Source organism: Dermacentor silvarum, chromosome 1 (assembly GCF_013339745.2).
Source record: "Dermacentor silvarum isolate Dsil-2018 chromosome 1, BIME_Dsil_1.4, whole genome shotgun sequence".
NCBI lineage: Eukaryota > Metazoa > Arthropoda > Arachnida > Ixodida > Ixodidae > Dermacentor > Dermacentor silvarum.
In genome coordinates this window covers 60,159,993-60,175,547 of record NC_051154.1, presented here as the reverse complement: position 1 = coordinate 60,175,547, position 15,555 = coordinate 60,159,993, and the positions used below count along the sequence as shown (strand labels likewise).

General features: G+C 44.5%; 1 protein-coding gene across 1 annotated transcript in view; it reads left to right on the top strand.

Annotated features, from left to right (window-relative positions):
- LOC119464173 (uncharacterized) overlaps window positions 1-10,590 on the top strand; it is a 214,439-nt gene extending 203,849 nt beyond the window's left edge. Inside the window, exons 6-7 of the mRNA XM_037725050.2 lie at window positions 6,062-6,247; window positions 7,501-10,590. Coding sequence (XP_037580978.1) covers window positions 6,062-6,247; window positions 7,501-7,611 — 297 coding nt within the window. The 3' untranslated portion in view covers window positions 7,612-10,590. The remainder of the gene's footprint in view (window positions 1-6,061; window positions 6,248-7,500) is intronic.
- Window positions 10,591-15,555: the final 4,965 nt, after the last annotated feature.

Sequence of the window (15,555 nt, the reverse complement as noted above, 5' to 3'; positions counted from 1 at the left end):
GTGGAACGCGATAGCGTTATCGGGCCCCGTTCACATCGCATTTTTTTTCAGTGGGCTTCACTGCAACACGGCACGTAGGAAAGCCAGCTTACAAAGACCAAGTTTACACCGATCCTCTAAAGTCGGCTTCACTTTTAAACAGAAATGCATTGCTGGGAAGACGTTTTTTCAAGGCAATATAAGTGTTTTTATATTAAAATGTGAAGGCCCTAGCACCGTTTTTTATTATTTTATTAATTGTTTGCTATTGCCCCGACGCGCGTGCATGTCCAAAACGCATTAGACAGGCGAAGTCCTAATTTGACCTGCCGAGGATGCGAGCGCCGTCTGGATATCATTTTCGCAAGCGCGCCGCTGTAGGTCTGGTAGAAATGCTGGAAAAGGGGTTTGTGTTTGAGTTTCCTCGTAAAAGAATTATGTTTTCTCGTACATTCAAATTACAATCCGACGCCACCATGTCTGTAGGTTGTGGTTAAGTCGTACTTTACCATTTTTCTGACGGATTTCACTGTGAGAAATTCAATTTTTGTTCAGATGGAAACATGAATGTCAATAAAAAACGAACAAAAACACGCAAAAGTAAGCCTTCAGTAAGCCGAAAAAAAGAAAGAAAAACTATTAGCAATCTACAGACATGAACGAACTTCCAATATAAACGCAATACTATGCAAGAAAGAAAAAAAAAAGATTGAAAGAACCATTTGTGAGGATCGCTGTTTATCAATACGATGAGGCTATATTACTGTCTTTTGGAACTCTTTTAAAGCCGTTATAGCAGTTCATTGCGCCGATGCGTTATTCAACGCTTATTGAAGTTTTTCTATAAAAAGATCGGTCATCATTGGTCCTTATCCAATCATAATTCATTTCCGTGAAAATTGGTGTTGTGGTTTTACTTTTTCCGGTCTCCAAAGAAAGCGCGCGCGAGCTGAAAAAGTACCACCTGTATGGGTGTTTGCTTGCAGTGACATTTATGCCCTCAACAACTTTAGAAGGAACAATCTCTGTGGCAAGTAGACTGAACTTACGAATCGGCTCAAGCGAAAATGATGGTTCTCAGGCGATGACCACGGCCATCGTCTCGAATGCACCCTCATCCGCCGCCACAACCATCTCGTGCAGTTTGTCATTAGCAAATACGCTTTGAGAGCGTCAAGTGTTACTATGCATTCTTTACCGCTATCACTGCACTGGGGGAAGGGGATACAGGGATGAAAATAGAGAGGAGACAGAGAGCACAGTTTCGCGTACATATGAAGGTGCGCACTGAGTCTTGAAACGGCCGCCAAGACCTGTCGACTTAACATACCGGGTCTTCATTTCCTAAAATTAAAGTTGTGCTGGATTCATCACCGCATCTTACGGTGTGCTCATGCATCCTATCTGCGAGAAGCAGCCATCATTCATTCGAACCTGCTCGGGGCACTAACTTCTGTGCGCGCAAGCGCCTTGTCACATGTTATTTTTATAGATTTCGCATGCTTCTCTTTGGAATTTAAAAAGCTATTCCAGCCAGCAGCAGACCTCTTAACGAAAACAATTTGTTGGGATGATTCCCAATACTTCTCTTCTACTTCTCTTCTACTTTTGAATTGAAGGTTTTGCATTTAAATCAATAATTAGAAAGGTATACTCTATTAATTTTTGTTAATTATATATGAGGCTCATTTTGAAAAATCACGTTTAGTTGCTCAACAGAAGAAAAAAAAACTTGCCCATGGAGATAGAAAAAATAACCAACTAGACAAATAGTGAAGGACGGAAGGCTACACTTAAACGTGAAGTTGATGGACAAATAAAAGTTGAAACTCATGCGCACTGTCAGCACTATGAGGTTGGGCTGCAGGTGACATAAAATCTGCATAGCACATAATGCCCCCCATGCAATGTCTGTAGAAGGCAACGGTCCGGCATTAGTCCCTTGAGGGCACAGGATTCCTCATCGCTCTAAAGTTGAAGCACAGCTCTCGCCTCTGCGGGGCATAGCTGACAAGTTAACCGCACATTTGAGACGTCCTCATCCGGTTCAGCACAAGCCCATGACAACTATGTTTCAACGCACCTTATTTTATGTAGGAGGTTGTTGATGAAGGCCAAAGTGCCTAGCCGAAGTCAATTAAACAAAGTTACTTTCGTCACCCATGTTGACTTAGCCCATTAGGAGTAGAGGAAACCAAAAACTTCCAACCTCTCCGCTTGACGCTCCAGCTTAACCTAATCTGCTCAACAGAATAATCAACACTACTGCTTAAGTTGCGTTCGCGTAACGCGCCTGCTTTTTTAAGGCTTGGCAGAAGTGAGCTGAACCACCTTGCATATGAAAGTGCCGTAGATTTGCCGTGGGTTTTTTGACTCGCGTTATCGTCCTTACTACTCCTGCTCCTATTTTGATGGCTCTCGGGACTAAGCGTGCTACAGGTCATGCCCGCAAAAGCAGTGCGGGTAACGCACTCCCCAATTTTCGTTCCGATACCTGCACTCGCCACCTACACCTCTAATGTGCAAGAAAAGTGGTTGCGGGCAAGTCAAATCAAACATTTCAGTTATGCCAGTTCCGAGTGCAAAAGGGAAACATTTATTTACTGAGCGCGAATTCCTCAATAAATGAATGTCGCTAAGACAACTGCGACAACCATTCCTGAAACCTATTAGCCAAGCCTCTATCTGAGGACCACATCAAACAGAAAACTGCACTATTAGTTCAGCTTTGAACGGAAACGATAACAACAAGATTCCAAGAGTGGCGCTCCGCCGATTAAGCCACTAGTCGGGTATAGGGACTATTTTCCGGGAGCGTTTAGGTGCCGCCATCTTAGGCTGTTAACGCTGCTGTTTTCTATCGTTAACAACGAAATGTACGTTACTACATTCGATTTGCAAGCATGAAAACAGTTGTGTAAGTGCGTTCAGCGTTTCATGACCATGCTATACATGACTTCACTTCTCATAAAACTTAGAGATTGTTCTTGTAACAGCCCAAGATGGCGACTCCCATGAATCCAATATAAAATCACCTATAGTCAGCATGTGCTCGTATAAGGTAAGCCTGCCAGGAAAGCTTTGGCGAAACTAGGCAGGGGAAGAGACAAATGGGAGTATGACGCACAGGAGCAGTGACTCATCTCATCACCATCGAGGTGGATGCTGCAGTTAATGCAGAGAATCCGCCGCCTCCATCCACCACGCGTGCGCTCTCGCCATTGCGACGCACTGCGCCGTTATGCCTTCGCGCGAGATACGCTTGTACGATGGCTTGGTACCATAAACACTGCCTCGCACCGTCGAGCGCGTGCCGAGACTGCGGCGGGGTGAGTACGCTTGACCATCTTCTCCTCCGGTGCACATACACACACACACCGCGGTGCCATCCACATTCAGCAATCTGGGGTTCGCTGAAGACTCCGCGGCAGGGCTCGTCTTCCCCACAGCCTCAGTTAAATGCTGCGCACGCGCGAACGAGAGCCTGACGGCTCTCTCAGACGCCTCTGGGCTTCTGCAGTGTCTCACCTTCTGTGGGGCATGACCACTGTCTCAACGCTTGCGACTGCGGTCCATTCAATATTGTATTCTCCACACGCCTGCACGGAAACGGTTGTGCGTCTCGTCTCCTCATATGGCAAAGCTTCCTTAAGCACCGCTACTCTGCCGGAGTACAGCCGGCGCGCAGCCCCCTGTATGGCGGGTTCTCCCTCCCCACCTGTCCCGCGCCGCCGCCAGCAATGAAGAGCGATGACGAACGCTCGAAGCCACAGCTGCAGGAAACCAAAGGATGGCTTGTGAAGCGGGTCGACGAAGACCGCTGCCATGCAAGCGCACCAGCCTACAAAGGACCCTCATCCGCGAAGACGACATCCGGGCGTCAAGTATGCCATAGGCAGGACTATGATACCAGTGGAAATATCCAAGCTTTTCTCTCCTTTAGTCGCGACGTAAACGAGACGTGGGCTTTCGGCTCCGGCATGAGAGAAGGCAACGGAGGAATGTCTCTGGCAGACGATGGTCGAGGCAGTGGGGGAAAGCCCCTGCGGCGGTGAGGGTAGCTCGTCTCATGACATAATTGCCTCGCACCCGTTAACTTTATTCTATGTCCATTGTTACTAAACCCTTCTGAAAAGTTATTGCCGCACAATAGTCTCCGAAAAGCATTTTAAACCTTCCTATAAATAACATAAATTTGTCTGGTGAAGGGCCTTTTTATTCAAGTTAAAGTAGACTTAATGCGATTTTATTGAGTAAATTATACCTTGTACTTACTATCGACCAAAAAAGTTTACGGACCACGGGATCGCAGAAAACGCTAAATATCCGAGCAGCCTTTAAAAGTAGCCAGTAAAATCGTGCGTCACAATGTTGTTCGCATATACCAGTAGAGGCTGGAAATGGGAATACCAGGCTGCGTTTTGAGGCTGCAGAGATATTAAGCTTTTTGTCAGATCCCTTGGTCCGTAAACTTTCTTGGCCGATAATACATCTATTGAGCAAATGATACTTGCACCTAATCTAAGTGTAGGAGCGTTCTTACATTTCACCTTTATCAAAATGCTGCCGCCGCGACCAGGAACTGAACCCGCGACCTCGTGCTCAGCAGCAAAACACTGCAACAAGAGGTGATGAAGGCTGTTGCCATCAACGGTTAGAACATAAATTCGGAAACCATGGAAGAAATCTGCTATCCATCTCAGTATGGCCCGCCTTACAAGCAGAAACGGTACAAGTGTAATTTTATCTATCGCACACTTTTGCTTTATGCATGTTACAATGCCCAGTACACAGTATATAGAACGACTTCCATTTTAAATCCTGTAAGACATTTGAGCAATGAACTATTTCCATCCAGGAACCCCTGAAATCAAAATATGATCAATTTTTCGGCAACTTAGCGGTGCAGTGTGTCAGACTCACTGGCCGGAATTACTCGTAATTCCTTAGTGTGTACCCAGGCTTCAGTAGAGACAATGAAAAAACAATTTATTGGAAAGTAAGGGCGCGGTCACCCTGACGACTTTCCAGAGGGATGATTATCTTCCATTTATCATTTGTCATATTTGAACTTAAACTGGCACCTCAATCACCATTCAATGCAATATTTGCCAGCATTGAGTAAGTTATATGGTCTGACCCAATGGTACATATTTTGTTTGTCGGACGCAGTAGTAGTACAATTTATTTATAGGAAGGCAGAGAGGCCGGTCAGGGCAATGCAATGCCCAATGAAACTCTAGTGGCGTAAACTTGCTCTTGAGTATTCGTGCGCATTCTTCATGACACATTCGGCCTGAAGGCCGGCATTTTCGGAAGACAATATTATTGTATTGATGATTTTGCGCTTAAAGGCCTAATGAGCGTGGAAAATAAATCATCCACAGTCGAAGTTTCCGAAGTTTGTTTTAAGTAAGACGAGAGCTGGAAGGTTTGTCGAAGAGTTAGTGTCGAGGGAAGAGAGTTAATTATATACTAGACATGGCCCAACGACTTCGATATCTGCAATTCCAAACAGAGTTCTCTACGTATTTTTCTCTCTTATTTCTGAAATTCTCTACGGATGTTCGTGAGCACATTTTGTGCTACTTGATAGTCACAAAGGCTCTTGGTCTTCTTTAATTACATTCCCTCTCCACCTTTTAGCACTGTCTCACACTCGCCATAAACCGAGGATCGTCTCAGGTGGGCACGGATAGCAGTTTAGTCAATTTTATCGCGAATGCTGTAAGGCGGAACCAGAGCCCTAAATTGTTGCCCCACCTTCAGTTGTATCGCTACTACATTGGCGAAATAGATGCCAGTTGGTAAAAGCCGCTCACCTATGCTTATAGCTTTCAGGAACGGCCTTTGCATGGTTACCCATGTGCAAAGGGCAAACAGTGCGCGCGTTATTGTCATAGAGATACACTGCGCGCGCGTATACAAAACCCTCGCAATGAGGTGAGAACGTTATAACGGCGAGGCAGGTGCACCAATTTCAGCTTAATAAAATGTCAAGCAAAGCAACAGGCAAGCTTTGGTGGGTGGCGATATAAGCCTGGTTAGGTATGGGGGGTGATCGTGGGACTGACATTCGCAGGAGGAGCACGATCCGAAGAGCTTGCAGTCGGACCAGGCCATGGCATCTCCAAACAACGACGGTGGCTGTGAGGAGGCGGCCAGCGTGGCTTCGGACAGCCGCAGCGACGACTGGGCCTCCATCGTAGTCGAGTGCGCCAACCACGGCTCCAATGGCGCCCACTCAAGCAGCGACCTCACCGACGAGGTCAATTGATTGGTTCTCGCTGTTTGAAATGCTTCCCGCGTACTCTAGCACTGTACACCATGAGGCGGAAGGCGATAATTGGACTCTGCATCTTAGTGGGCTTGCGCCCATTGCAATCCTATTTTATAGTTTCCTTGCGTTCGTTATCTTTTGAAATGCGATTGTCAGTCCAGTACCCCAATTAGGCTACAAACCATAGTGCAAAATGAGTCATCTAAGTTATTTTAAGTGCTGAATCAACTTACTAGGATTGTTTTATGCGCTTTTGCATGCGGAACTGAAGAGAACATGTTCTATTTCAAAGGGTTTCATTGTCCGCGTGCAGTGCCATTGGTATAAGCTCTTTATTAGCTATTGTATTTTCGGATAGTTTTTTTTTTTTTTTTGAGTAGCTATCAAGTATTTCGATGTATTTCAAACAGACGTTCAGACTGACAGTAATGAATCAGTGTCGAATACTCTAATCCAGTCAGCTTGAATGGCTGTCTCCAAAGCACCAAAAAATGAAGCAAACGCAGCAATAATATTTGTTACAAAGAAAGTACTGAGTACAAGGATCGTTCTGTTTATAACCCTTTCACTGGCAAGTTAAGCAAGACTTGACCTAGAACGAATATATTGCTTTAGTTCTTCTTTACTTTGATCAAATACATGCCAATTGAAATATTAGGCGTTTTTTTTTTCTAAAAACTAAGTGAGATACAGTGGGTCAAAATTATTGTTGACCAGGTGGTGAAAGGTACATGTATGGTGCAAAACTGGTCTCTGGCACTTGCTTTGGCAAGGTCGATGTATTTTCTTGAGATGTACCTTTATGGAGTTAAGAAATAAGAGCTTGCTTAAAAACGGGGAAAAAATCGCATTGGCCTGAGTGTGACTCCCACGTGTGCTAAGAAGATAACGACGAAGCCTTCATGTTTTGTCACCAATACATCTGCTGCTGGTCACGCTCGACATTTTATTGAATACCACTGTTGAGCAGGTACATAAATAAAGTTAAATTGAAAGGCCCAGACCAATATTTGAATTTGTCTAGTTTTTGCACATGGTTTTGTTAGGTCAACAATATTGTTGAGCTACCAGTTAAATAGATAATTCAGAGGCAGACCGAAAGAAGATTAACCACCAACACTTTCATTCTTTCTAAAACGCCATCAGTAGCTGAAATAATGACGAAGAGCTATGTACTCATCTGATTGGTTGTGGATGTAGTTCCTGCTGTCTCTTATACCGACAATTGCTTATGGGCGCAGGGCGTGGACAAATCCCACGATGACTCGCCGGCGGGTTCAAGCCACGACACCTTTGAGAAGGGGGTGGACACAACGGACCTCCAGCCTATCATTGCCGCCGAGCAAACCTAAGCAGCGGCTAAGCTCGCCTGATCGACGACGAGAGGAACTCAGGGCCGGCAGCGAGGCATCTATGTTTGTTACACTTTGTTTCCACTACATGATTCCTTTCCGACAACCCGCAACGTGAATACAATACGCCAATATAGCTGTGCCATGTCAACAATTCAGTTCGACAACACATACGATCAGTCATCCACAAGCTGTACTTCGGGACATCTCGAGATTTCATGCCACGCGCACGCATTAGGAGTGATCTGTCGTAGTACTCATTCCTGTTATCGTGACGTGTCAATCGCATAGCGGTATTCACTTGCTAAACATTGTGAAACTGTGTTTTTGTTCATTTGTTGCTTTTTGTTGTTTTTTTTTTCTCTTTTTTTTTTCTTATGCACCAGCTTAGGTCCTCATCTGCAGACAAAGGCGATAGTTGCGCGATGTGATGGCCTTTCGCGGTCTGAACTTTTTTCTTCTCACTTTGTCGTGTTTATTCCTTTTCATGCGACATGAACTGGTGTTTTGTTTAAAGAGTTTTAGTCCCTAGTTACTGTTGCAAACAAGAATGAGAGGTGCGTAGAGCCATTATCCGCCAGTCCTCGAACTGCGCCACGGACTTGATGCACTATGGTTCATTCAGTGCTTCCGGTCGTTATTGCTGCTAAATGCAGCTACTAAAATCTTGAGGACAAAAATAGGAAGCCTGCAGGAAGGTTGTTTTCGCAGGAATATAACCATGTTAGCATCCCTACAAAGGATTCAAAGCAACGACCCCAAAATGCGCTGTCTGCGATACACAGTACCTTTCATTCTCCTGCAATCTGCGGTTTCCGTTTTCTTTTGTGGCCGTAGGGTGGGCTACGTCACAGCACATGTGTATGGCACAAATAACTTTCTAAATAAGAAAGTTTTGCATTGCCGGTGCTTCCTGAGTTATGAGACTAAATGTCAAAAAAGTTGCGAAACGTTGCATCGGTGTCAAATACGCTAGCTGAAGGTTTCTTTAAACCATTCCACCCGGCTTGGAATAATGGATGCAGCTTTAGGGTTGCAATATGAGCGCACAGTGAAATGCCTCGTGAAACGGAAGCATGCATAGAAGGGAACGGACGCATAGAAACTATCGCATGAGTTTCTAGATAGAAAATACGGGACATGGGCGGCGGTGGGGTGCAACGTCGAGATGTTGCTTAGTTCCCGTGCCTCGCCTAAACACCATAGAAGAGCACGCCGTACTGCTCGATCATTCCGAAATGCTCCGAGGTGAATCTTCAAGCATGACCCGGATGTATCATAAGGCATATTGTTATGAATAAGCGACTATGGTCGAGGCAAAAGTTAGTTCTCCCTGCATGCCGTTGTTTCCGTTTCCATTCCACCTGTGCTGGCACATGTAGACGTTGCTGTTAAAATATCGTCAGTTTTGAGCCTGTAGTTGTAACAAAAGAGGGTCACTTGTTCGAAACTATCGAGGACTTCTGGGCTGTTGGTCTGCTCGTGTCGGAAGAACCCTTGATGTAGATCTACAAGCACGAAGAGCTTACAAACGCGGAGGAATTATTTTTATCAAAAACTGACTCGCGCTGAAGAAGCTCTGGCCACGAGTCAAGTCTCGACTTTGCAGATGCCCAACTGGGTCGTCAGAGTGCAAAGGAATGCATCTTGACTGCTTCATTAGATGAACATGCACCGACTTACGTTTTATAAGGTGCTGCTTAAGTAAAAATTGAGGCCGCGTGGTTGAAGTCGGTCTTTCCTTCTTTCTCCCAGGCCCACGTACGAGCCCAAACTCATGCTTCACCTAACCGTTTCTTTTCATTCCCCATTATCTTCAGCCCAGGAAAGCGAAGTGTGAGTGCTCTCCTTGTATGACGTCAGAAAATGACGTGCTGATGACAGTTTTGACAGTTTGAACGACAACGCGTGCGACCTGATCGCTGTTGGGTTTTCGCTGCCGGACAGCTGGGTGCAGAACTATTCGAAGTTTGTCTGGATGAGTCGCTTTTCTTTCTTTTGCTGCGTTGCTGCTGAATCTCCTAAACACGCGCTTGTAAAGCTGGCGAACTTATTGGTAGCGGTGAAATAAATAAATCTTAGGTTAAAATCCTGAAAGGTAACTTTTCTTTGATTTGGTTGGCAGTGGAAACTAGACCTGCAGTTAGCAATGATGCGTTGACTTTTAGAGGACCCTCTTGCTAACAAGAAAATATTCAGGTAAGACAATGCCAGCTATGCATATTTCAAATAAAATACACGTGTTTCCTTTCAACATGTCCAAAAGGAGATGTTGGAAACCATAGGCGAAGCCGACTACTTCTTTTCCATAAGTTTTTTTTTACGTTTTTATGTGAACAAGTATAGTAAATGCCGCCTTTCTCTGTCAGCCAGCACTATAGCGCCACCTAACTTTAGTACCGACCAAAGCTGCTGCGTTTTGGTTTGTTATGCAACTTATTGTTCCAGTGGTTATCACGCTACATTTTCGTATACGAGGACAACAAGCTGTAAGGACGGCATCCGTGCAGCCTAATGTAGCCTTTGTTTATTCTCTATCACAACAAAACATATCACCGATGCTTTCGTTAAAATAATTAAATAAAAGACGGAGGCTTATGCTGCACACATTGAAATGACCTGACAATTTAAAATTTGCTGTCAGTTTTGATAAGTTATGTGCTTATAAACAAGGTGTTTCATCCTGAGGTGACCTCGGCGTGTGTTTCGCGCCTCTGTACGCGCGCAGTTTCTGATGCGATATTGGTGTCAGAAAGTCTGGTATATTATTTTACATCTGGGTAAAACACGTGCCTGTCGAAATATATTTTCATACTGGGACAATACATTTCTGCTTACTCACAGTTTTATTTTATTGTTATCATGTCAGTCCTGAAAGAAAATAACACTATATTTTGAGGAACTTAAGATACAAAATTTCGAGCTCCACCTCTTGTGAATACCATTGGATCCTTCAGGTAAGAGCCGATATATTGTCAGAAATACGTCTAAATCTTCTTTATTTCTCCTTTTTTTTTTGGGGGGGGGGGGGGGAGGGGGGAGGGGGAGCGGTGGCAGAGTTTCGTCCTCTTAAAGAAAAAATCAGGTGGGGTAAGCGAGATCGAGAAAGTTGCATATCCATGATATTCTTTGGATACCTGCATACCGGATTCGTTTGCTTTTTGTTTTATTTTTTGTTTCTGTCTAACGACAGTGACGTTTTTCGCGAAAGTGTAAAAATGGCTATAGCACAGAGCAATGACACGTGAAGTCGCATTCCTTATGAGGGGACACTTCTAGCCGTTTCTTCAGTTCAAATACTTTGCCATTTAGTCTGGCTCACGCGTTAAACGTATATTTTTGATTTACCTTTACGCAGAATAGAATACATAAGCGACAGTCGCACGCAGCTCTCTGGAGAAGCGAGAAGCGCTGCAGGCAACGCACTGACTTACGTCTCTTGTTCTGTCTCGTGCCAAATTTCTCGTGTAGCTTCTGCCCGTTTTAGTTACCTAACCGGTTCCGCTGTCACAGCGCTATTTTACACTGTCCTCCGTCAGTGCTCATTTCTGCAGTTTTGAGGTGGAAGAGGAAGAGAAAAGAAGCTGAAATCGCCAATGTTTCATGTGCTTCCGTACAACGTTCCCACGGACGTTGTAGGCGTTCAATAACGTTATTTCGATAGTTTATTTTTTCAAATATGCCTGTTTTTCTCAAGAGACTTGCAAGTATTTTTTGAAGACACCACGCATGCGCAAGCCGAGCAGACGGACGGCCTTTAAGCGTCTCTTGTCACGTGCAGTCGTGTAGAACAAAATACCATATTTGTTAGTCTATGTACATAACGTAGTTGTAGGCGAGCGTAAATGTACTAGTCTATACGCCACGTATATACAAATTAAGCGTAGTCCACTGAGCGCGCTAACAGCGCCACCTGCGCCAGCACTCTTGGGCGTCCGCCTGTCATGTCTGTCTTCCTTGCTGTGAACGTCGTCTTCGCATGAGAAGTGACAACTCTCGACCAATGTTTGCACGCAACACACAATGCAACTTTACTCTGTTGACACAATGGGGACTTACTTTGTTGGCACTCACATTCGTTGAAGCCTGTCTTCGCTGTTGTTCATAAGGCACAACAAAACTGTAGAATACGTACCGTAGAGCAGACCATGTACTATAATGTAGCATTGCTTGAAAGATTGCCCATGTGGTGCTTTAACGCATTGTGACTTGTGTGCGCATGTTTGTGCGCTTCTGTGTTTTGGCGTTGAATTCATTGTTCGGCTGTAGCACGCTTCCGCCTCACCAGGGCTCGTGTTCACGAAACGTCATCGATGTAAAGTGTGCCTGGCGTCCAAATGCCGGCCAATGAGGAGACGGCCTTGCGTTGGAGAAGTTTTATGAATACGTGTCCAGGTGTTTTTCGCTACTTAGACGGTGTCCTCAAGGTAGTGTAGCATTGTTTTATGCGCGGCAAAAAAAAAAAAAAAAAGGCGCTGGCTCCGTATAGGCATGCATTATTGACGCTTTAGTTGCCCTCGTAACAGAAAAAAAAACTAATAATAAGATATTGGGCACGTCTTCTCATGTTTCTACATGCATGAATACGTTTGTAACATTTACTTAATACTGCTGTATTGTATGAGGCACCCATTTGAAAACTTTCTTTTGTATTTTTTTTTCGATATCTGGTTGTTGTGGTTGTACTATAAGGGTCTTTACAGTTTCTAGTCACATCATGAGTTCACATTTTGCGAACTACTTGAAAAAAGCATTGGCGAGCTGACTAATCTACTTGGTGAAAAGGTTAAGTTATCTGCTGTCGTGCGAACCAACTTATCGTAAGTAGTATTGTTGAAACCTTGGCGTCTTTAGTTGGCTCTGTTGCGTTTTTGTTTCTTTTTTAAAATTTTGTTTACTGCTAAATAGTAGTGTTGTACCCAACGGATCCTTGTACCCTTTCGTCCAGTTGTCACAATGGTTGCACACAACCTTCATTCTGTACGTGGCATATTGGGTAGGACCACATTTGTTATAGAGGACAGCGAGACGCATACGTGAAAAGGGGCTGAAGAAATTTAAATTTTTATCAATCCTGTTTGTCTGCCTTATTAGCTTTCTGAAAAGTGCCACTACTTAAAGAAAAAAGTAATTCAACATATTTTGTTGCGCGCCTCAATTCACGAATTGCCAGTTACCTCCCTGTTTCTCGTTCACTGCAAGTCATCATCGGCTCTGTGCAGCTTTGCAGTACAGCTTTAGCACGCATGCCTAAAGCGCGGGAGCAGTGTGTGGCAGGACGTGCGTCGGCGCCCTCTAGTGGAGGTCACTGAATGAAGACGATTTCACTAGAGCGATTTGGGCGATTTGACCAAAATTCATGACATAAAATATGTAGTCCTTCGCCCGCAGTTTTTTTTCTTTTAAGCGCACTCTTATTTTGCTTCCCGCACATCGGTGCTTGGAGCTGCTTTTACGTCATGAAGAGATGATTTCATTCTCAGCCAGCGGCGCTTTACTGGCTACTCACTGCTGGCCGCGCTGCCTTCTGTGCGACGAACACAGCCGCTGCAACGAGCGATGTGTGACGCGAGGCCATATAAGGCATGCCTTCGTTTTGCGTTTCGGCAACTGCTGAGGCTCGCCTGGCGTACGTTAATATCGTTAAAAGCCAATTGTATAGCGAGAAGGACGAGTAAGCTTCAACCAGCTCATTTGGCGACGCATGCTAAAAACAAGTTGTCTCAAACCAGAGATCTAGACGGCGCAATTGCACTTCGCTGCGCGCCGTACCTTAACTCTATACAATTGTGCTGGAGGCTGCACGAGTCAAAAGGTGAATGACTCTTTCTTTCGTTTTTGTGCATTCCTCGATCCGTTTTGTCTCCCAGCAGTATAACTGTCAACAAAGAATGTAGCTCTAAAAACAAAAATGACGGTGCTAAGAAGAAATGGTGCGCTTTTCTTTTTTTGTACAGCATCCTCGTGGCTTCAGAAGGGAAGACGTCTGCCACAAACGATTTCTGACGTACACGTATGGTTCTACAGCCGCCAAAGTTTTTGTAGATGCTTTATAGAAAAGGTTGAGGCAAATTTTTGTCATGTCGACTTTATCGAATTAAGTCTACGAGCAAGAATTTGGGATATGCTGTTAAATGAACTTAAAATTATTCTTGTATTTTGAACTGTGTAGCCGACAGCTGGTAGCCGACCGCACTCTAATATGGAGACGCCAATGGTCGATCTAGGTGCTGCAATTTTCCTAGCCTTTCTTCATGCACACAACTTGATGGCGCGCTGCGTACTCAACGTGGGGGCGTCTGATGGATGTCCAGATGCTGTCTAGGCTGCTCCTTTCAATTTCCCTCAAAGATTTAGTCGCTGATAACGTAGGACGGTTTCCTGGCGGCCTTCATAACAGCCTAAAGAATGCTCCAGGAGCCTTGAAGTAATGCGTGACCTTATCATATGCTTTTTATGCTGTTGCGTAGGCACGCCAGGTACGAAGTCACATATCGCAGAAGAGCCTGTACTGAAAATTGATAAGGATGCTTATTCAAAATGGAGCACCGTTGGTGATGTCAAGACTTAAGAGGAACATAGTTGTAACTAATGTACAATGAGCTGCATATTTTTTTAGGAATTGTTAAGTGCAGTAAACTTACTCAAATTATTTTCTACAGTTCAACTTTGTGGAATTTGTTATAACAGAAAACTAGAGCCAGTGTTGCGCGGCAAAGTATTGCAATCTTGTGAATCACACGAGTGTCAAATGAGCGATGCACATGCTTACTTTCTTTGCAGTGATTGAGGAGGAAAAGCAACAAAAGAAAACACGAAAGACTTAATGCATTTTTGAAAAAAAAAACCATCTTACCTCCAGCGTTCGAATATTAATTTTATAGGTACGTGTAGCGATATATCACTAGATGGTCTCCAGCCATTGAATGACGTCGACGAATCAAACTTATCAATGTAACGTATTTTGTTCTGCGGGTTAAAACAAAAAGAAGGTGCTCGTTTTATCAGATAAACAAAGCCGTGCAGCTCTGGCCTGATACCTCAAGAAGCACAGTTCAAGCGGCCATTTTTTTTCTAGTTTTCAATATATTAATAATACTACGCCGCGAACACTATTGCACCGCTGCGTGCGCTTGCATATACTACTATACATGCGCTTTTGCGAGGACAAAAAACAAAAACAAAGATAAAGCATCCAGCGCAATTTAATATTTCAGTGAGAACACTTTCCACATAAGCATACGTAGCCCAGACCACCATCCGCTTTCTTTCACCAGACTTTCCCGGAAGCTATAGCGAGAGAGAAAGTATAGCTGCGCGTGTTTTCAGAGCATAAAAGTTATCGCAGATATTCCTCGTGCTCTTGCATGGCGTTAAGCACTGAGAAGGATCAGCGAATTTGCCTGTTCATTAGACTGGCTGTAATAAGGCGGCTCTAAGGGCTTCCTGCGTTGCTGCTGGAGCACGGCTCACGTAGTGAGCGCTTCCCGTTATGAGGGTGCACGCCATTTTCTCGGGGGTATTAGGCTACGCGTAAATGCAATGTTACGAGTCGACGTAAAAATGTTAGAAAGGCTCCTTTAGGTAATAGCATTGCATGAGAGAATACGACCTGAATGTTTTGCGGGTCTGCGGGTACAATTACGAAGGGAAGAGCCATGAGGAAGTATATCCACTGAGAGATACTCGGGTGGGTGGGGGCGGGGGGGGGGGGGGAGGAACAAAATGAACAAAGAGGCCGAGTTGGAAGACGTAATCATTCAGGAAATAAAGATCGTGAAATTCAATAGCTGCATTCGAGATTACTTAAAGAAAGAAAAGGCAAACGCACTCCTTTTGAGGGAATAACAAACAGCTTGTCCTTAGTTTTATTCCGTTTTCGGGAGTGTTCGTGTTTAGCCATAGAGTATGCTTACTGCTCCTGGCCCCTAATCAGAGTAAACG